Source organism: Podarcis muralis, chromosome 4 (genome assembly GCF_964188315.1).
Source record: "Podarcis muralis chromosome 4, rPodMur119.hap1.1, whole genome shotgun sequence".
Taxonomy (NCBI): Eukaryota; Metazoa; Chordata; class Lepidosauria; order Squamata; family Lacertidae; genus Podarcis; species Podarcis muralis.
In genome coordinates, this window is record NC_135658.1 from 90,086,558 (window position 1) to 90,109,922 (window position 23,365).

The 23,365-nt window shown below is 45.3% G+C and overlaps 1 protein-coding gene across 1 annotated transcript; it reads right to left on the bottom strand.

Annotated features, from left to right (window-relative positions):
- Positions 1-2,645: 2,645 nt before the first annotated feature.
- LOC114595484 (uncharacterized) lies at positions 2,646-4,146 on the bottom strand (the record flags this gene model as incomplete). The annotated part of the gene is made up of 5 exons (XM_077926729.1): positions 2,646-2,742; positions 2,959-3,418; positions 3,525-3,618; positions 3,764-3,843; positions 3,970-4,146. Coding segments are annotated over 4 exons (498 nt in total), but the record flags the coding sequence as incomplete, so codon positions are not given.
- Positions 4,147-23,365: the final 19,219 nt, after the last annotated feature.

The following is a 23,365-nucleotide window of genomic DNA, read 5'->3' on the forward strand; positions in this document are numbered from 1 at the left end:
AAATAATCTGGCGTTCCAAAGGTTACTAGAGATATCCAAACATTTATGATGCAGAATTAATAACTTCAAGGTCAGAAGAAGAGAGGCCAATTTAGACTCATTCATCATGTCGTCTATATTGATTTCTGGAACTTAAAGGAACTTGAGTCATAATTGCAGAGATAAACAGAAGTTATGGACTTTCCCTTTCACAGATGTAGCTCTTTAAAAAGCCTATATATTGTATATTCTCTCTCTCTCTCTCTCTCTCTCTCTCTCTCTCTCTCTCTGGATTTTTGCAATATTAAAAGTTAATTGACAATGGGTGTAAAATGACAGCATGAGAGCTCACCTGGGACCCTGGTCATTGGACTGTGTCACCACTAGGTATTGCAAGCCACTTCCAGATTGGGGTGAGTAAGTCCTTAGACTCTCAAAGCCCCCCTGTCTGGCCCTCTCCTTGTGTTATACTCCTTTCACAGCCACAGCCCCCTCCCTTGGCCACAACCCTGTTGTAAATAAAGTGGGCTATCTATGTTCAGTTGTCATTCAAGCTAAAAGTTGCTGCAGGGTACAATCACGATGTTAGACAAGGGGTTCGCCCACTTCCGCTCGACTTGTGCCTTGAAAGTACGGATCCACACAGTTTCTACATAATTCACACTTTCTAGGCATGGGTCTAAGCAGTTTCCCCCTTGCCCTGTTCCTTTCCTAGGAAAAACCTGCTCTTTAACTCTATCTGCAGAAAACTCAATTGTCGTTTTCTCTGATTGAGTGCTAAAGAGCAGCTTTCCCCAGGAGAAAGCAAGAGGACAAGAGGAGTTGTGGGTTAAGCCCTGGGATATGGATCAAAATTAAATCAGAGCAGGATTGATGGAGAGGGATTAGGTTTGGATCATTTTTGGTTCAGCACAGGAGCGAGCAAAAGGTTGTTTGGGATCTACTCATAGATCACTGGATGATTTGAAGTATATCAGCAAGGGGTTTAACCATTGTTCCCAATCTTTTTAACAATTTTAATTATGTTCGGCATATCTGGAAGGCACGGCATAAATGAACATTACGACCTCTCTAATGCTGATAGTTCCTATTGGTATGACTCTCCTTGTGTACAGTTCTGTGCTCATGAAATTCAATGTCATCAAGACCGTACATCTCATAATTATGTGGATCAGATGCCTTTATGCCATATTCAGTTATCTGAATTACATCAGAAACAGAATATGTGGCCTTCAGATGACTTCTGAGAACTCTTGCAAAGTTCAGATATAGCCACAGGCTAAGATATTTTTTTAAGCAGCATATGCATAAGCTTCCTCAATAGTTTTCAAACTCTACAATTTCAAAGTCTAAGGCATTAAAATTGGATTAACAGAAAAGAATTAGTGTGTGTGTGTGTGTGTGTGTGTGTGTGTGTGTGTGTGTGTTTATAGGCATAATGAACTGAATAAATGGCAACACATGAGCCAAGTGGTTAGTCAGAATGACTCTATGGATATGACTTCTGCCCAAATGTTCAGACAACTCATTTCATTATTTTTTCCATGTAGTATTGTACTGCAAAGCCTTATTTAGAGCAGACAGCAAAAGATAACCCTTATTCCCCTGAAGTTATCGTTCAAAAAATCAATTCAACCCACACCCTAATACCGCTGAATTGACAAGATACAATTACAGAACTGAATAAAGGAAATTACTTAACTCTTGTAGGGATTTTGTGAATGGAAGAGCTACTGAGTGCTTGCCATATGATTCACTTGGGCAAAAAGTTTTTTGTTTAAAGAACATTTTCTATTGTAGTAATAACACTGGGAAAGGTGCAATGTAAAGGCCAAATCTACTTTAATAAGTCTTTGAAAGATGATCACTCCCAATACAAATTAAAACCCATAATTTCTAGGTCCTTGGGCAAGTTTTCTTCAAAGTGATCCCACCCTGAATGACTCTATTTGTTTCACCACTATTTGATTGTCCTCTTCCTCTGGACCCAAATTACATGGAGGGCCTGATGGAGATGAAGTTGGAAGCAAATCCTGTCACTGGTCCCTCACTTAAAAGATGCAAGCGAAACTTAAGCAGCATAGATTTAAAACACAATGCTTCTCCCTGAGGAGTCTTGGAACTGCAGTTTACCATTCAAAGAGCTACAGTTCCAGCCCCCTTAACAACAGAAAAGTGCCCAGATCAATGGAAGACAATAACACAATGAAATTCAAAACACTAACAATTTATTGCACGTTGATTCAAAATCCATTAAAAACAATTTAGTTTAAGGAATGCAAGAAAACTGATCAGCTTGATCCAGTGACCCCAGAGCCATTTTCAAATAACTCAATGGCTGTCACATGGAAGATGCAGCCAGTTTTTTTTCTCCTGCTCTGGACGGTAGGACTCAAACCAATGGCTTCAGGATACAACAAAGGAGATTCCGACTAAACATTGTTCAACAGAGAAATGGACTCCCCTGGAAGGTGATGGACTCTCCTTCCTTGCAGGTTTTAAAGAAGATTAGATGACCATCTGTCATGGATTCTTTCTTTCTTTCTTTCTTTCTTTCTTTCTTTCTTTCTTTCTTTCTTTCTTTCTTTCTTTCTTGTTCTGCCCAATCTCAGTCCATATTTCATGGCTGCTTAAATCATCTGTCCCCCTCCTGATTCTCAGTGAGTGCCTCTTCTTCTGCCAGTCTTTGGCCAGTGGAGACGTCCAAATAGAGCAGCAATTCCTTCAAGGAGGAAAATCACAGCTCCTCAATGATGATGTCATCTGGATGGAAAAGAATGAAAAAGAGAGAAAATCTGTTCCGCCCTCTTGGGCTTCTTGTAGCTGGAGTCAGTCTGGGTGAGAACAGCAGGTCTCCCAGGCCAGGTGGGGAAGGCCTGCCAGGCAGGGAGCAGGTCCTGCAGGACTCCCAGCAAGAAGACCTTGTCTTGGGCAAACAAGGGACAAGGGAGTTCACTGTCCCCAAGGTGTGGGGCTTACCTTCTTTCAGATTATTCCTGAAACAAGCCAGCTCCGGACGAATTACTGTGTTCTGCAGAGGAAAGACAAATCTGAGTCAGTTGACACTATGAACCCCACCCTGGATGGGTGTAAGAGAAGCAGCCCCACCCAGGAAGGATGGAAGCAACCAAAGAACTGAATACAGGAAGGCAAAATACTTACTCTTAGGTGTGGGAATCTTCGTGAAAGGGCCAGCAGCAGGGATATACTGCTGGCCGCTAATTTCCTTTGGTCTTCACTCCCCAAAAGGGCGTAATATCGGAGGTCCTGCGGGATGAAAGAAATGGGACAGTCAGTTGGGTAAGGGACAGGGGGGCAACCCTAAAACCACTCCTGATGCTATCAGGATACTTACAGTAAGCAATTGGAGAAGGGTGCCAATATTCAGAGCTTCTAGGAGGAGACCCCCCAGCAGGCTCTGGAATGGCCTCTTCAGTTCCTGTGGGAAAAGAGAGAACGGAGGTTGAGTGCTGCTGGGTTAAATTTTGTAAGAGTGTGGGAAGAAGAAAGAGCTGTGCAAAGAGAAGTTAAAGCAGAGGACATACCTCTTTGTCCTCCTCTGCACTCCCCAGAACTGCCTCTGTTGTTCTATGGAGGATCACACTCACCACAGAGGGACTGAAGTGGGGTCTCATAAAACTGGAGAGAGAAAGGGAAGGGGTTAGACACTGCCTCCTCCAAGTCTCCCTTGTCCCCTTCTCCCTCCTGCCTGACTTGCGCACCCAAAGCTCCCCCTGGAGTTCTGTCCCCCTGCAGCCCTGCCCTCCCCAAAGATCCCACTCACCTCAACTGCAGGAGGGCCTCGAAGGCCAGGGCCAGGCTCAGGGGGCAATCCCTGAAGTACTCCAAGTGGCCGAGGATGTCCTGGAAGAGAGAAGAGGAGGAAAGGCAGCTCCTTCCGGGAATCTCCAGAGGATGGCTCCACCCCAAACACCAGCCCCTCTCTGCCCCTCCCTCCACATGAGGTCCCTCACACCACCCATCACTCACCAGAATGGCTTTGGCAGTCTCCTCCTTGGAGTACTTCAGGGTTCGGAGCCCCCTGAGCCGAGCTGCCTGGCAGTCCTGGATGATGCCCAGGAGATACAGCTGATCTTTGTCCAGCAGCTGAAAGGCAAAAGTCAGGCTGTCAGTTCCTTGTGGGGGGAGGGCTCCTCCACATCTGAGAGTGCAGAGTGGAGTGCAAGAGGGGGGCAAGTCCGAGGGATCCCCTCCCTGGTCTCATTTTATCCAATACTCACCGCAACGGAAGGGATGTGGATCCCCAGCACATCTGCAAAGTGAAGGACATGGGGACAGGTGAGTTCCTCCCTGAGCCCCTTGAAAGGCTTTTCCAAGAGTTTTCTCCTGGATTCCTACTACAGGAGAAGGACACCCCAGGCCTTGGGGGCCAATCCTGACCTCCTGCCCCCAGAACATGGCTCCCCAGGGAAGGTGCCCCTCCCACTGACAATTGCACCCTGCCTTGCCCCGCAGCCCAGCCCCCTGCTTCCTCCAACAGACCCCACAAAATGGGGTGGTTGCTGGGGGGGGGCGGTTGGGTTTCCAGATGCTGTCGCAGATAGGTGGGTTGGATCCAGCCGTCTGGCTCTGTGCATCTTTTTACTAGATGCCCCCCTACCCCATTCCTGCCCTCCTCCGTCCCCAAAAGGAGGGCCACTTGCTCACCCGACACCGCGGGCTGCTCCAGGACTTCCAAGGGGGCCACCTTCTTGCAGCTGATCAGCCGCCTTAAGCGCCTGAACCTAGAAGAGACGAGCAGAGAGAGCGACTCAGAAGCTGGCAGCCCCAATTTGTGTGTGTGTGTGAGAGAGGAGGGGCGTGTGGCCCAATTCCTGCCATCTCTCTGCAGTTCTGCGACCTGAAAGGGCATCACCAGAGCTGGAAAAAGGCAGCCCAGAGCACGAATGGCTGGCAGACAGAGAAAGGAGGCCCCAAATGCTATGGGTTCAAGAGCTCCAGCCCAAAGGAAAGATAAGCATTGCCAGCTGTTAAAGGGCTGCTCTGCCTCGTCTTCTTAGGACAGCCCTGTCCTTCCTGGTGAAGGAGGAGACCCCTAGGAGGGTCTTCCAAGCATTAAGCTGCCCCAGAAGAGGAGCCGAACATGAGGAAGGGGGTGGAGTCTTTCTTGGAGCCAGAAAGACCCCCCAGGAAGGGGAAGAAGGCCAATGTTGTAGGGCAGCTGGAGAGATGCAAACCCATGGAGCCAGGCAGAGGTGTAGTGGTTGGAGGGCTGGACTGGGAGGACCTGGGAGAGCAGGGTTCAAATCTCCACTCAGCCATGAAGCTCCAAAAGAGCTAAAGCTGTGGAGGGGACACAGGACTCACACCCCAGGAGACCAAGAGAAAGCAAAGGAATGGTACTTACAGCCTGCACATCTTTACGAAAAATCCCCCCTCCTTTCTAAGCTAACTACCTATCTAAAATTCCCACCCAAACTCTGATCCCACCCCCACCCCCAGCCCTAACCCCAAACCATAATCTAACCCCTACCCTAACCCTACACTTACCCCTAACTATTTCTCTATAAACAAAATAAATATATTCAAAAATGCACACAAATGCACACAAATATGCACAAATGCTCACAAATGCGCACAAATATGCACAGATATGCACAAATGCACACAAATGCACACAGATATGCACAAATGTGCACAAATATGCAAAAAAAGAAATAAAAGAAATAAAAGAAATAAAATAAAAAGTAAAATAAAAGTGTTAAAATAAAAAAGGTAAAATAAAAATAAAAATAAAAATAAATCAAATAAAACGAATCAAATAAAAGTAATAAATAAAATAAAAAGAAAAATAGCAAGCAAACCTCTGAGAGGTGATGCTTCTCTGTCAGAACTTGGAGGCACCTTCTGTTCCGCCTGCAGCTGGGCTGCATCTTCTCTTGGCAGATTCATATCAGCATTTCACATCCTTCTTGCTGCAGCCCCATTTCCAAAGGGAGACCACCCCCACATCCTTCAAGGCAGGCTAGGGGTCTCCATAGTGCAGCATTGGACCATCTGCTTTGCATGCAGGCCTTCTGTCCTGGGAATGTCCCCCCCCCCCATTCGAAACCCTGGATAGCTGCTGCCAGTCAGCGCAGGCTAGCTGAAGAAGGATATTGAGCAGCTGGAAGGTGAGCAGAGGAGGGCAACCAGGATGATGAAGGGTCTGGAAACCAAGCCTGATGAGGAACAGTTGAGGCAGCTGTGAGAGCCATCTTCCAATTTCTGAGGGCTGCAAGAGGGAGCAAGCTTGTTTTCTGCTGCTCCAGAGGGGAGGGCAGGAGAGGAGATTCGGACTAAACATTAGCAAGAACTTTCTGACTGTAAGACTCTCTGGGACGGTGGTGGACTTTTAAGCAGAGGTTGGATGCTAATCAGCGAGGGATTCAGCTGCAATTTGGGGAGCGCATAGCACGGGCCTACTTTACAGGGTTGTTGCAACCACACAGGGCTGCTGAAAATCCAAAAGTGCCTGACAAATGTTGAGCTTTCCATTTCATTGTGGGGAACAGCTGTGGCACATCAGGAGCCGTCCCTCAACTTCCGTTTCTTCTCTCTCCTGCAGCCAAAGGGGCCAGGCTGGATTACCAAATAGGCAGAGTAGGCACTGGCCTATGGGCCCCACACTATTTAGGGGTCCCACAACAATGGATCAAAATAATATTATTTGATCTTGAAAGAAAACGACAATCAAGCTTTCTTAGTTCAATGTTATTCCAGTGAGCGCATGAGGCCTGCCCCCTGCCCAGATTTTGACTGCCAAGGGGCCTTTTGACTGCCACAGGGTTCAATCCAGCACTGCTCCAGTATACCTGAAGGAGTGTCTCCACCATTCAGCCCCATTCCCACCCACTGAGGTCCAGCTCCGAGGGCCTTCTGGTGGTTCCCTCACTGCGAGAAGTGAGGTTACAGGGAACCAGGCAGAGGGCCTTCTCGGTGGTGGCGCCCGCCCTGTGGAACGCCCTCCTATCAGATGCCAAGGAAATAAACAACTATCTGACTTTTAGAAGACACCTGAAGGCATAGGAAGGGGGGTTGCCATGGGGGCAGTTCGCCCCGGGTGTCATCACTGAGGGGCGTGACAAAATGGCAAAAATATGTGTTTCTAAAATATTTTTTTCCCCAAGGTAAAGGACGCCGTGCCGCAGCACTCCTGTCTGGGCAGCTGCCTCAACGCGAATGAGAGAGACACTGGGGGCAGTGCTGTAGCCGGAGGAGGAGGAAAGAAAAGAAGAGGAGGTAGAAAATAACACTTGTAACTGCAAGTATCTTATTTTTCCTTCTTTTATTAATTTCAATGTGTGTGTGTGTGGGGGGGGGGTGACAAGAAATTTTCTGCACCAGGTACCACCTGACCTTGCTACCCCACTGGCCGCAACCCCATAGTCGCCTTACCTTTACCTTTTACAACCAGCACTTCAAAGGGCAATTCCATATAATATGCAAGTAAAAAGGCGTAGGACACCAGGCAGTCCCAGCTGTGTTCCCTGATATACTCTCCCCCATGTCCTCATCCTAGGACATGAGAAAAACAACTGGTGCTGGTCTTCCCACTACTCTCCAGGGCTCTTTAAAAATTGTTAATGATATCCCCTCCAGGACATTCTTATTACATAAACCTTCCTCTCACTCCAGTTTATTTTTCTCATTATGATATTCAGCTGAGATAAGGCCTCTAAATCCACAATTCAATTTTCATCACAAATTTGAAATGTAGTTCTCATTTAGTCTTAAAACGACTGACTTAAATTCAACCACGTGCTTCCCTTTTTAATCAACCTACCTACTCCATGAATAAAACGGCGCTAGCTGTACCTAGAGTGTTCTAGTGCTGCGTTTTTCACTGTCAACAGTTCATTATAAGTCCTGGGTTATGAATAGGGGGGGTTGACCAAACACAGGAGTTTGAATCAAATATTTAACTGAACAGAATAAATTCCTTGTGAAAACTTTGCTTTTCTGCCCCAGCTGGGAATTGTGTTATTTCTTATATTGCCCTCTAGTCTCTGGATTTGGAGTTGGTTTAAATTTTCCTTCTGTAGATCTGTTGGCGACTGATCGAGGTTCACAGCGCAAATCGCAGAGAAATCAGTAGGAATTTGTTAAACCCGTTGGACGTTGACTGCCTTTGGCTGCAGAAAAAGAGGGGTTGCTAAACTATGTTTCAGGCCAGAACTATGTATCACTTAAAAGCATTTCCAACTCACCCTCCCTCACAAAAAGCCTAGGGTGTGGCCATAGCTGTCAACCTTCCCTTTTTTTGTGGGAAATTCCCTTATTCCAGCGCCATTTCCCGGTGCTTTCTGCTGCTATCCCGGATTGTTAGATATCCTGTAGACAGTCCCTGGGACAGGTGAGGCTGCTGATCCCTTATTTTCAAAATCTGAAAGTTGACAGCTATGGGTGTGGCACAACAAAAACAAAGCTAATATAAAACAAAAATTGGCAACAGCACAATGTAAATGCATACAGGGCAGAAAATGTACCCACAAGAGCATATAGCAATCAGCAAAAAAGAACGCCAGTTGACAGCAATTTCCGCTCGCGCCCTCCAAGAGATGGGAAGGGTTTGCAACACCGTGTGGGCTTACCTGGCCAAATGCCACCCACCTTGCTGCAGGGTGGCCGTTGCCCCACCCCCATCTCAGCAGGCCAACGCGCTTCCAGCTGGGGGGTGGGGCGAGGGCCAGATAAGGGCCGATGCTTTTCGGCCCAGGCTCATTTTGTTTTCTTTCCGGGTTCGTCACTGGATTTCTCTCCTGGAAAGGGAAGTTAGCTTTACTTTGGACCACGGGACGGCCTGCAGAGGCCTCCCGTGGCTAGCGGCGGGCGGCACAGCCTTCTGCTGTGCTGTGGGGTGGCCTCAGGGCCTCCTGCGGTCAGTGCCACCCCCATCATCTGGGGGGGGGGGTTCGGGCTGCGCGAATGGCACGGCCTTTGCTAGGCCGCATGTCAGCTTTCCAGGCCTCATGCCCCCCCCCCTTATACGGCGGGAGGATCGGAGCTGCGGACAAGGAGTGGCCTTTTATTGGGCTACAGGATAGCCTTCCTCCCCCCCTCCCCCTGCCGCCCCTGGCTTCAGGCCTGCTTAGGCCTTCTGCGACTGGCACCGCTTGTGGGGGTGGTTTTGTGGATTCAGAGGGTCTGCTGCGGTCTCCTCCCAGTGCCAGGACAGTCCCTTCCCTCCCACCCTTGGCTTGCTGTTTATACCGTTGCCATTTGCCTTTGGGGGTGCAGTTCTTGCTGCTAACTTATTGCACGTAAGTAGTAGGTCGCTGGCTGCTGTCTCTTAATTAATAGGATATAATTTACCACTCGGGACGCGGGTGGCGCTGTGGGTAAAAGCCTCAGCGCCTAGGGCTTGCCGATCGAAAGGTCGGCGGTTCGAATCCCCGCGGTGGGGTGCGCTCCCGCTGCTCGGTCCCAGCGCCTGCCAACCTAGCAGTTCGAAAGCACCCCCGGGTGCAAGTAGATAAATAGGGACCGCTTACCAGCGGGAAGGTAAACGGCGTTTCTGTGTGCGGCTCTGGCTCGCCAGAGCAGCAATGTCACGCTGGCCACGTGACCCGGAAGTGTCTCCGGACAGCGCTGGCCCCCGGCCTCTTGAGTGAGATGGGCGCACAACCCTAGAGTCTGTCAAGACTGGCCCGTACGGGCAGGGGTACCTTTACCTTTTTTAATTTACCACTCATTTCATTCCCAGCCTATTGCATTGCATGGGCTGCCTCCTGGTGGCTTACAGTTTTGGCCACCAACACATGGCTTGGGTGGTGCAGTTCTGGCTTCAAGCGTATGAGATTGCAGGAATCTTAACATATTATTTTGCTTGCTTTTCAGTATTTTCTTTTGCGGCATGTGCACAGTAAGGTGGCTGGTTCTCTCTGTTATACCTTTGTTTAGTTATCCAACTGTTAGATTTCAGCTTGCTTCCACAGTGTTACATTGTCAAGCAGCTGGTAATTCCTTGTTTTCACATGCTGGTTACGCCATCATGTCACATGCTATGGCAACTGGGCTCAGTGATATCTCTCCCCCTCATATGTGTAGGTGCACAGTGAGGGGGCACTGTTCAGGCAGCAAATAAGATCAAAGGTCCTGTCTACCAGCAGGAAGGTTGCCCCTATCCTGCGTGCCAAGGGCAAAGACCCTTGGCAGGGGCTGGGCCTAACAAAGGTGGCCAACTAGCCAAGAAGGCTAGATGGCCCCTCCACTTCAGGTGTGGGGCTTAGCAAGAAAAGCCGTCCAATTATTAGCCACCAGCCATTGGCAGCGGTATAGTTTGTCACCTGATGTCTCCCCTGACTGCCACAGCCTGGAGGTTGGCACCTCTCAGTCAAGCGGGGAGAAAGTTCACAACTTAAAGCATTTAAATCACCACTTGTAGCAGCATCTGGCATGGGCTGAGGCCTGCTTAGGTAAGTCCCCACGGCACTGCTCTTGCAAAGGTAGGCATAAGAATAGGTCACCGGTTATAAGTTCTTCCAACAGTTCCTCCAGCCCTGACTTGTGCAGAGTGTGCCGCCAGAAGAAGAGAACATGCAAGTCTAGAAATCACGTCGCAAGTGCAAGAGAGATTCATTGGACACTTTGGATCTTTCAGGTATGAGTGATTCCTCCATTTGTGAGTCGGGAATGCTGCAAGGGGTATTGGGTCACCACGCACAAGTCCTCTAGGCTTCCAAGCTATATTGGGGAACATAGAAGCTGGCACCATCACTGTGCCTTTGGGGCTACTGCACCATGCGGTGAGGATGGGCTGGACGCCAGGTGGAGGGTTTGTGACTTCAACTTTAAGCACACGGACCAGCCTCCAGGTGTCCGTCTGAAGAGGAAGGTATGCACACGCATCCTCATTGGTGAGTTCATGGATTTATTCTCTTTGCTTTCTCTGAAGAAGAAGAAGAAGAGTTTGGATTTGATATCCCGCCTTTCACTTCCTTTAAGGAGCCTCAAAGCGGCTAACATTCTCCTTTCCCTTCCTCCCCCACAACAAACACTCTGTGAGGTGAGTGGGGCTGAGAGACTTCAGAGAAGTGTGACTGGCCCATGGTCACCCAGCAGCTGCATGTGGAGGAGCGGAGACGCGAACCCGGTTCACCAGATTACGTGACTACCGCTCTTAACCACTACACCACACTGGCTCTCTCTGGCATCTTCATGCAGCACAAAATTTAAGTCGGTGCCATGTTGTAAAAAAGACAAGGTGGTGGATGTGGAATGCACATTTGACAATTGGATGAACGCATTCACCACTTACATGGGACTGGTGTCAGCTGCCTATCCTGATGGGAGGGGGGGCAGCTGGCTAATTACCAAAGCATCATTCTTAAGGCTAGATACATGGCAGGGGAGGCAGCGGCCTTGGCTTATGAGGAGGATTTCCACTCAAGGGCCTGCCATTTTGTCACACCCCCCCCCCAGTCATGACACCTGGGGCAGTCCGCACCCACCGCACCCCCCTTCCTACAACCTCTGCTTAACCATCCAGTCAAAACCACTAATGCTGTCATTTCTGTAGATCTTAATTTGAAGACATGTTACTAGGCAAGAAGGGGCTCCTACAAGTGTTTAAGTCACAAGCCATTTAGGACTTTATAAACTTTATAAACCGACAGAAGCACCCTGTATCACGCTGGCAGCCCGTGGAATTTTAGATTCATAAAGAAGGATAGGTATTCACATACCTTAGGTGATTTGTGTTAGGATCTAAACCCAACTGACCCCGAGCATCTAGCTCTCCCTTGCCAGAGGACTCTGCCTCATGTCCCACTCAGGTACCAGAATTTCTATGAGTGGTCAAAAGATGTATTTAATGTGTTTAGATTCAGTGTGCTTACCCTATGAAGAACATTAAAAAGGTAAAGAGACCCCTAACCATTAGGTCCAGTCGTGGCCGACTCTGGGGTTGCGGTGCTCATCTCGCTTTACTGGCCGCGGGAGCCGGTGTACAGCTTCCAGGTCATGTGGCCAGCATGACTAAGCCGCTTCTGGCAAACCAGAGCAGCGCACGGAAACGCAGTTTACCTTTACGCCAGAGTGGTACATATTTATCTACTTGCACTTTGACGTGCTTTCGAACTGCTAGGTTGGCAGGAGCAGGGACTGAGCAACGGGAGCTCACCCCATCGTGGGGATTTGAACCGCCAACCTTCTGGTCGGCAAGTCCAAGAGACTCAGTGGTTTAACCCACAGCGCCACCCGCGTCCCTATGAAGAACATACGGTAGGATAAATTAGTCAGGGTATATAGATCTGTATGCACCATTTCTGCTCCTAGTGCTCCACATGTCCCAACTTTGCTGTCTCCATCCCTAATGGAGGGTCTTTCTTCACACATTCACCTGAACATGCTCAGAAGCCTCTCAATGATCAGGTATCCTGTGTAATGGGAGCTCCTGGTTGTTGGGTGAATTCCAAGTATGCTCAGCTGAACACATGAGAAGTCCCCATTCAGATCTTCCACCCAACATACAGACATTTTGGGCTGCAGCCCAGGGAGGCAGGGACACTGGCATGTTAGTTTCTGTTTCCCTCACTGAGCAGCTGCTGCAAGTCATGGGACTTTGTTTTCATTCCACAGTTCAGTTACTGATGGATTCTCACGGGAAAGGGAGACTGGATGTGACGTTTACTGGTTTCCTGTTTCTTTGTTCTGTCGTTCTTGGTTGGGAGTTGCTATCTGCTCTCACAGAGGCAAGATGTACATTTGTGTGTTCTCGGTATAGCTTAGAAATAAAGTATAGCAATGTAGCCATACCTGCTTCATCCTTTCGTTTGCGGGCACTGGGATTTTACTCTGCTGGGCTCAAGGCAAGATGAGCCGTATCAGCTCAAGAGCAGGAGCTGAATAAACTCTAATGGGTCTAGCAGGTACAGCCCCATTCCTCATCATATTTTTTAGAGGAATGCCTGAATAGGAATGAGATCTGCATCAGAACCACTGTTATTCAGCTGCAATTTGGATAGCTACAGTATATGAAGTCCCCTTTTTCTCTTCTGTGCCTTCTCACCTTGAACCGAACCATATAATAATAACGATAATAATAAACTAACCTGTATGCAAGATGCAATGTGCTCATGTTGCATTATTGACTCCTAACTCATAAGCATTCAGATTGAAGTTTGCTAGTAAATGAAGTTTATTTCTGTATTTGGCAAAATAAGTTGAAGTAATTTCACCCTATTAAGTTGGTGGGCAGGTTGTATTAATATTATAGCAGCATGTTATAGCCAGTGCCTATTTAAAAGCTGCAAAAATACGATAGTTGGAGAAGGTTGCTTACCTTATCACTAATTATCTGATTTCACACCATCCTCAAATGTGCCCTGGTTTGACCTCCAATTGCTCTTGAGAACTGCAAGAGATGGTTTGTAGAGGAAAAGCTGTAACTTTCTAATAGTACTGGGTGAGAAATGACTTTATTCTTCATCTAGTCCAGTAGGTCTCATGAGATGAGCTAGGCTTCCCTAGGGAGATACATACTCCTTTACAATCAATTCCTAGGTCTGCAAAGAAGCAGAGCAGCAACCTATCACTTTTCAGTGAGCCCAAAACATAGATTGTTCTTTTCAGTCCTTTATTCTTTCATGAATGGCTTCGGCCCTGTATACCCGAAGGAGTGTCTCCACCCCCATCATTATGCCCAGATACTGAGGTCCAGCTCCGAGGGCCTTCTGGTTGTTCCATCACTGTGAGAATTGAGGTTTCAGTGAACCAGGCAGAGGGCCTTCTCAGTAGTGGCACCCACCCTGTGGAATGCCCTCCCATCAGATGTCAAGGAAATAAACAGCTATCTGATTTTTAGAAGACATCTGAAGACAGCCCTGTTTAGGGAAGTTTTTAATGTTTGATGTTTTATTGTGTTTTTAATATTCTGTCGGGAGCTGCCCACAGTGGCTGGGGCAACTCAGTCAGATGGGCAACATACAATTATTATTATTATTATTATTATTATTATTATTATTATTATTACTACTGTAGTGACTGTGTCCCACATGGCTCCCAGCCCTGCAAAAGGAAGTGCAGGGTATCTTTCCAGGAAGGCCTGCCTCTTACTCCTGTCTGTTTAATTGGCTCACCACCTAATAGCTGCTGCCTGCCCCAAAGCCAGGTTGGGACAACTGCTAAGGAGACACGTGATTGGAATACAGCATCAAAATCACCACACCAAGTATGTAGCATGATCAGGAGCTGTGATGTGGAGCAGAGCCAACTACTAGATGGTTTCTTTGGGAAACCTGTTTTCTCTGCAAAATGCTACAAGCATTGCTGGCACTATTTCTAATAATATTAATAATAGGCTGATACCAACGAGCACATAAGAAAAGAGCAGCAGCCAGGTAGGAAACAAATATTAATTAATATAGAGAAAGAAGGGCAATAGAGGATTAAACAAAGTTTAAGATACTGGAATTCTTTGCTATGTAAAGTGTAGACATCAAATGGAGTAAATTAGTGGTTCAGAGGAATAATTATGCTAATACAGCTCTGCTCTGAAAGGTGGTAATAAGTCTAATTTTCCAGGCAATAGGCAATTTGACTTCTAATTATTTCATTTATATTACAGTACATACACTGTACTGTGAATCATTTAAACCATATCTTGCCTTTTGATTTCACCCACAGCAGCCCATGTATGTGTGTGGTGAGAAGGAGGAGGAATAGCAAATCGATGACACCAGCTTAGGTAAGTTTTAATTTCAAAAAACACAACATAAAAGTACCATCAATGTGTTGAGAACAAAGGGACATGATTTCTCTGCATTTCATTATTGTAGGGTTGTCATATTTCGAAACGTGAAACTTCAGACCTTTTTCTTTTTGGCAAAGTTGTTTAGCTTTTTTGCCCAAAGTTGAGAGTTGTTGCTCAGACACTGTTTACGAGGGCTGAAGACCAGCTATGTCCGGGAAATTTCGAAGGTTTGGCAACCCTACGTTATTGCAGACTTGAATTTTGGGGGTCACTTTAATAGAATTCTTTTTGAGGTTTGCTACATTTTGCTGTGTTTGGAAATCATTTTTTTGGCTGCCCCCTGCACCAGATGTGAAATTTTCCCTGGGCAAACTGCTCTGTGGCATTTCCTGTCTGGCCTGCTAAATCATTTTTGCAGAGGCATTTGTTGCTGGGAGGGGAAATCTGCTGTATCTGTCATTAGCAATACTCTGGGTGCAGGTGAAATATGGAACATGCTTCCAGAAACAGATAGAAAGTAGATGTAGTACAAGCTCCATATGGGGATGCACAACAGCTGCTTTCCTAAACTCTTAAGCTGGTTGTCACAGGAGGTTTAGAGAAGGATAGTCCATCTCCTTTACTGTCTTGAATGGGCTTCTAGCTCAGTTTGGCAGCAGTTATCCACTGACAAAACACCTGATCTGTTACCAGATCAGTTTAAGTGGAAATGTCAGCAGCGGAACCAGGGACCTTCTACATGTGAAACATGTGGTCTGCCACTGAGACATAGTCCCTCCCCAATGGTCTGCAGAACCCCTAAGCATGTACAGTCTATTTTCAGAGTGCCTGATAACTTGTACAAAGCTTACACATACCCCCCCAATTTTTCTCCAATGAAAATAGGGATGTCCCATTCCATAATTATAATTTTACTATTTATGCCCCACACATCTTACTGGGTTGCCCCAGCCACTCTGGGCAGCTTCAAACATATATAAAAAACATAAAAAACCTTCCCTATACAGGTTTGCCTTCAGATGGCTTGGGGATCAGATAAATTTCATGAAGTACATACTTATGGGATTTATGTGTTAGTTGCTCTCTCGAGAACAACAATACTTGAGTGAAAGCATCCTGGAAAATCAGCTGGTGCACATAAAAAGGAAAAAAAATCAGAAGGACGAGTTCTTTAGTATTGTTTAGAACAAAGATACACTTTGATAACATTGGGGTGTTTGTGGAGTTTGCATTAGTGGTGGCATGAATTATGGTAGATTGGCGGGGATGCATGGTATCAGGAAACAGAGAAGAGGAGGAGGAGGAGGAGGAGTTTGGACTTGATATCCTGCCTTTCACTCCCCTTAAGGAGTCTAAAAGTGGTTAACAATCTCCTTTCCCTTCCGTCCCCACAACAAACACTCTGTGAGGTGAGTGGGGCTGAGAGACTTCAGAGAAGTGTGACTGGCCCAATGTCACTCCAGCAGCTGCATGTGGAGGAGCGGGGAAGCAAACCCGGTTCACCAGATTATGAATCCACCGCTCTTAACCACTACACCACGCTGGCAGTTTAGGGTCAGTAAAGCTGCAGTGTAGAGGTACACCTGTCTGTTGACCACCTTCTGCAGTTGGTTTTTCTCTCGGTTTGATTTTTGAGGCTCCCTCTCTTCTCTAGCTCCCTCTAATTGTGAACTCAGATGTCGAGGGCTGATAGAGTCAAATAAGGGATGCACAGGAACAACAGGGGGATTTCACTAGGTTCAAGAGAACACTAAAGTTTGCCAAAAGGGGGGGGGGAGTGTGTGTGTGTGTGTGTGTGTGTGTGTGTGTGTGTGTGTGTGTGTACACAGATGCCCTAAGGGGACATTCCTCCCCAACAGCCCATTGAACATGTCACTAGCAACAAAATGTTGATATCACTGGGGGGGAAGGGACCCTGAAAATAGGGTGGTGACAGCCAAGTAGAATGGAATGTCCTGGGGAAGGAGATGACTGGAACAGAAAGTGAGGACTAGAGATGCAGGGTGATTAATTAATGCTTTTAAAGGTAAATTTACCAAATGTGTACTTTCCAAAACAGCATGTGAGCTGAAACACAACCATCCTTCAAGATTTGAATTTATTTGACCTTAGAAAGCAATTCTCCAGCCCAGAAATTTGCACAAAAATGCACATATTAAAGTGTAAATGAAAAAGTTTGTATTTGTGAATATAGCATACGGAAAATGCTTCATATTAAGGGGGGATATTTGCTAAAATGTGTAATTAGGAAGAAGTGCATAGGGAAATGCACTAAAATTCACACTAAAATGCTCATAAGTTTTTAAGATTTTTTATTAAAAAAAGCATATTGCTTAAAATATGGAGTACTGAATTTATGACTAGAAAAATGAGTAATGGGTTTAACAAAATGGACTGATCCCTGTATAACTAATGAGGATGTGCAGCAGATGATATAATATAATTACAGAATTGTAGACTTGGAAGGGTCTATGAAGGTCAATTAGCCTAACGCCTGCAACGCAGGAATCTTTTATGCAAATGGGGCTGGAACCCATGAACGTGGGATTAAGAGTCTCATGTTCTACGAACTGAGAAATTATTTGACTGGGGAGCTTCAAAAAAAAATTGTCGTCTTCACAGTCAGAGTGGCTCCAATTTGATCAAGGGACAATTGCTATCTTGCAAGCAGTCTCACATCAAAATGTGGCCCCCACACAGTACCTCTGAAACTCTTTGCCAATCCTTTCACTCTGCCCTTGCCCAATATAGCAGGTGGCCGACAGAGCTATCTCCTTAGTGGTGGAGATCAGGAGTGGGATGCCAGCATCCCTAAGAAAACATTTATATTTTAAGACATAAAAATAAAATTGTAATGGGAAATAAGCAAAGTATGATCCATCTCATGCAGACATCAGGGAGTTTAAATAAATATACATTGACAATCTATATTTAATGTTTCTGGAATAATAAAGTTGAACATTTGGGGAGGAGCTGAGAGGGCTAATGGCATCTGTATTATACGAAACTGACAGGTAAGTGATTCAGTGTCCTGAAAAGAAAAGCTATTAACTCTTATATGTATTCAATAAAAGTACCTCTTCCGTGTCTGCATACTAAGGGCTTTTAAATCCTTCTGTTTGGGTGGTTTTCAACCATCTTGGGAAATGGTTGTCGCCAGAAATGCACTCAGCATTGTTTATTATATATCTCATCGCTTCCTGAGTCATAAAAACAATAAAAACAATATTAAATCATAAATACACTTGTATGCTTTGAAATCTACTCTGTAAGTTACAGGAAGGAGGAAAGGCTTTGACTGCTTTCCTCAACTGTTGTGAATTGGTGTACCAAACGTTACTTGACTGCATGGCTACTCCTGTAATGCCAAGGTTGTCCATTTTCCACATAGGATGTAAGAAGACTGTTTTCTGTTCTGCCTTGTATTTGACATACAGTGGTACCTCTGGTTAAGAAATTAATTTTTTCCGGAGGTCCGTTCTTAACCTGAAACTGTTCTTAACCTGAGGTACCACTTTAGCTAATGGGGCCTCCCGCTGCTGCCACGCCACCAGTACACAATTTCTGTTCTCATCCTGAGGTAAAGTTCTTAACCTGAGGTACTACTTCCAGGTTAGCAGAATGTGTAACCTGAAGCATTTGTAACCCAAAGCGTTTGTAACCTGAGGTACCACTGTATGCAGCGCTACTTCTGTTCGACCGCAGTTCATCTTTCAACCAAAACTACACTACTCATCTCTCTGCTCACTGTGGGAAAATAGGGAAATTATATTGTCATTATTGTTGCAAAAGTTGGGTGCCAGCCTCACTCTCTGCCAAGCAATATCAAGATCCCAGGGGGTCCCAGGCATTCCCCTAGGGTCTGTGTTCCTTTGGAGAATTAAGGCACAGCAGAGACTGTCGTAGCTTTAAAAAATATGGTTATTCATCTGTGCAGTCTGCATGGAGGGAGTCCATATTTTACAGCATGGTCATTTCAAGAGGAGGTTGTACCCCATAATAGTGAAGCCCTGGAGTCCAGGGCATCTCTCCCAGTTATTCTTCAGCCAGTCTGCCCAAGATGAATGCCAGTCTTTTTTCTCTCCCTTCTTCTTCCCAGAACACCCTGCTAAAAGCTTTCTTTTTCTGTTGCCTCACACCCAGTTACCCTGGCAACCTTCCAAATCTCTGTTCATACCTCAGGGCAAAGAGGGAGGACAGTCCCCTCACATTGCCAATGGCTCTCAATGTCCCTGTATTGTTTCTTAATGGCTCTAGCTTGGCCAGGTCATTTTGCATAGCTCAGAAATTCCTCTGCAGATTGTATTTCTCCCTTCACATCCCAAATAATCAAAATCCTACCGTTTATTTATTTCTAGGGTTTAGGGAGGAGGGTACACCTCGAATCTATAGCACCATATTACTCCACCCCATTCATTTCAGTGCGGGGGGGGGGGGGGGGCAGAATGCAGATCCTGGGTTTGGTGGTGGTAAATAATCTATTGCATATTTTTTGCGCCTCAAAAGCACCAGCAGAAGTGAATGCAAATCCTATTCACTGATTTCCGCCCCAGATGTAGGACCAATTAAGCAAACATCAGCAATTTCCTCCCTGGTTTCTGTTTTTGTTGAAATTCTCCTACATCACTACTTCCTAGTTTGAATTTGTAGACACTTGAGTTCTTGTAGCACTCATCTGAGGCTCCATTTTTGTGAAAGGGTAAACAGTTAGGGAATAACTTAGCTTTGTGAGCTCCCAGACAAATCTATTGGCTGCTGTTTGGAAGAAGCAGCTGGAATGGGTGGTCTAGCAAGACAAGTTCTTGATGGGGGTTTTTATTACAGCTTCAGCCTTATCTAATTCCCCCCTGTAAAATAAAATGCATGCTTTACAAAATGCATGCCTTCCTGTTCTTGAAGAAAGGTTCTCATTTTGTTTTCATTTTAACTTACCGTGTTTTTATTTTTACCTTCAGAAGTTCCACCTTTGAGTCACTAAATCTGCCCTAGATATTCAGTAATGACAGCCATTGCTGCTTGCATCTGTAATAGGACAGGAGAGTGATTGGTAGAATAAGTGAATCCTCCCATGTTATTTCTCCCGCATCATAAAACTTGTGCCTGATATATTAATATCCGCCAGCTGAAGCCCTTATGAATAACCTTTCCCCATCTCCTCTCACCTACAAATAAATGAGATTATGCAGAGTGATGGTAGGTCTCTTGCAGCTCACGCAAAGCATTTAGCCAAAAAGCCTAGGCACAATATTGACACATTCTTTGTGCATGGTATAATTTCAAAAGTTTGACTATTTTTGATTGTACAGCTACAGTGCACACAATGTGCATTAAATGTCAAGGCCCTTAATTCAGAAAGCAGGTTAAGGTGTCATCATGTTCCATTTGCTAAAAGGTGCTTTAAAAAATACAGGCACCAGTCAGAAAATTAACACACTCTTGAATGGAAGGCTGTGGGAATAGTTATTTCTCCCACCCACCCAATTTCAGGGGTTATAAAAGACAGTTCTTTACTCGGCCAAACATAGCTGGGATTTCGCTCTTTTATTTACCAGTCACATCACTTCTGGAGTTCCTTTCCTCTCTCGTGTGCATTCCAGTGGATAAAGGGACCCCTGACCATTAGGTCCAGTCGTGGCCGACTCTGGGGATGCAGCACTCATCTCGCTTTATTAGCCGAGGGAGCCGGTGTACAGCTTCCGGGTCATGTGGCAAGCATGACTAAACCGCTTCTGGTGAACCAGAGCAGCGCACAGAAACGCCGTTTACCTTCCCACCAGAGCACTACCTATTTATCTACTTGCACTTTGACGTGCTTTCAAACTGCTAGGTTGGCAGGAGCAGGGACCGAGCAATGGGAGCTCACCCCGTCATGGGGATTCAAACCGCCGACCTTCTGATCGGCAAGTCCTAGGTTCTGTGGTTTAACCCACAGTGCCACCCGCGTCCCATAATTCCAGTGGATGGATTGCTGCAATCATATTTTATCTGACAGAAGAAATATATAATTGTATTTATTTGCTACGTTTATATCTCACCTTTCCTGCAAGGCACACTCCAAGACAGTGCACATGTTCTCCCCTTCCACGTCTTATCCATACAGCACTCCTGTAAGGCTCCTCAACCTGGTCTGAGGTTCCCCACCCTGAACTACTTGGTCTGGCAGTTTCAACTTCTCCTTGATCCGTATTCCTCCCTCCTCTCCCACCTTGCTTTTCTCCAAGAAGTTAGAGCCTCCAGAAGCACTGACTGTTGCTTCTATCATGTTCTATTCCCTAAACTAAAAGCTGCCATGGTTTGGTGGCGGTCAGTTCCCCCTTGCTGCCACAGGTGCATTAATGGACTTCCTTGGAAGGTGGTGGACTCTCCTTCATTGGAGGTTTTTAATTAGAGGTCTGGTGGCCACCTGCCAGGGATTCCTTAGCTGTGATTCCTGCATTGCATGGGGTTGGACTAGGTGACACTTGAAAGGTACTTTCCCACTTTATGATTCTATGACTCCACGTGATTCCTGTTAAGTATAATTGTTTAATCACACACAAAACCGGAAAGTGCTTCTTTGAGTATTGCTAAGGGTTTAACATTGGAAAATTCCATTGGGGTATGCTAAAGCAAAGGAAAGCATCTAAATGGGTTAACTGTTGGTGCGCTCTACTAGCTCACATGCGGTGTTTAACCTTAGATCATGCGAGTGAAGTATTTAGTTGAATATCACCATTTTGAAGGGAGTTGCCTTTGGTCTTTCGTTCCCAGCCACAGTGGGAGAAAGATGTGCTAATGAAGTCTCTCTGAAAGGGAGGGAAATCAGCCTGATCTAATCTGATCCGCTGTTGACATTGTCTGCAAACTGTTATCTATAGCAGTCTCACTGCTACAGGTACATTTTTGTCCAGCCTTTCTGTTTATGGCTCGGTAAAGTTAGCCAAGCTGAGCCTGAATTCAGTCTGCTTTATCCAGTCACTTCTGCTAACATTAGAAAGGATTACAATGTCTTCTCTAGAGTGGTCCAATTGTTCTTCTGCTCATCTATAATGGATACAACAGTGAATGCGTCTTGGATTTGGTTGGCTGCCAAGATCAAATAATTGTCAGCATCGAACAGCTTCACAGTAACGTGGGGTTTGGCTGATGTAAATTGAGACACTACTTAGATGATTATTAATTCAGTGATTTAAGTAATCTCAAAGAAGATTTAAAGGCAAGTCTATCAAATTCACACTTTCTGAGATGATGAGAGAAGCAAAACACAGCCATCCCTTGAAATCTGAACTTAGCTGAATTTTGAAATGCAGTTCTCTAACAGGGTTGCCATATTTCAAAAAGTGAAAATCCGGACACTGCTTTGAGCTTTTGTGGGCAAAGTTGTTGAGCTCCTTTGGCAAAATCACAAAAAAATAATAAATGAAGTTTTTGAGCTATTTTTAAAAAGCAAAGAAGACACTGCTGACATTGGTTGCCATCCATCTGGATTCTTGCGATTTCCGCCCAGACACTGCTCCCGACTGCAATATTCCGGCTATTTTCCAGTGAAACAGTGCTTATGAAAATGCATATATTACGCAGAATTGTGCATAAAAATATTGATAAATAAGATAGAAAAAATGCATTTCATTAGGAGAAATTGCTTGTAAATATGTGTACATTGATCAAAGCTGCATGCAAAAAACATGTGTTTTGGACTGAAATGCTGAAGAATTGTCTTTAGGACTTTTTAAAAACATAATTGCAGATTGCTGCAGAGCTGTTTGAAAAACAACAAAGTTGTTTCATTCCTAGTTGGACTACAACTCCCATCATCTCTAACCATTCACTCTGCTGGCTGGAGCTGATGGAAACAATAGTCTAACAAGATTCCGAGGGCATCAGTTTGGGGACATATTGTGTAGTTCATGCCATGCTGCAGAATACTATGTACAAATAGGTCCTATTGAGTTGAATTGGAGCTGACTTCCAAGTAGGGGTGCCTAGGAATGCAATCTTAACCACTCAATAAGCAATGGCAGTTTGTGAGGGGAGAAACTCATTACATATTTCCATTTGCTAAAACCTGAAACATGCTCACCAGCAAGGAAGTGGATGTTTTCAAGCAGTCTGATGAATGTTCATGGTTGAGTGGACTATTTTTATAGAATAGTAATTGATAGTATGTTTCCTGCTAATTCGGTTATTTTATTTAATTTGGATATGCAGAAAATATTTAAAATAAATTTAAGGAACTGCAGAAAGAGGGGGAAGGGAGTCAAGTTTTGAAATGTTAAAATGATTGTAAAATAAGTGAAATATATAAACCTGAAAAGCATAAATAAAATTAAAAAACAAACAAACCCAGTTTTATTTTAATTTTTCTTAAAAACTTTTACATCCATGGTTGATTTCTCCATATAGGGGCTGTGTTAATTATTCAATAATAAATAATTTCTAGATCTCTTTCCTATGATAAATCAGGACATCTTTTTTTGCCCCAATGGAATGGCACTTCTTTTTTTCTTCAATGAAATTGGGTTACTCAGATCTAACCAAAAATCGCATAAGTCACCTTCTCTGTCTCTCTCCATAACAGGCAGACGGGGAGATACTAATTTTCAGTTGAAACCAAAATCCTCATGTGGCTGCTCAGCTCTTTCATCATTTTCAGACGTCTGTTTTCCTCTCAAGGCCACACCAGGATCACTGCAAGAGGAAGTCAAAACAACA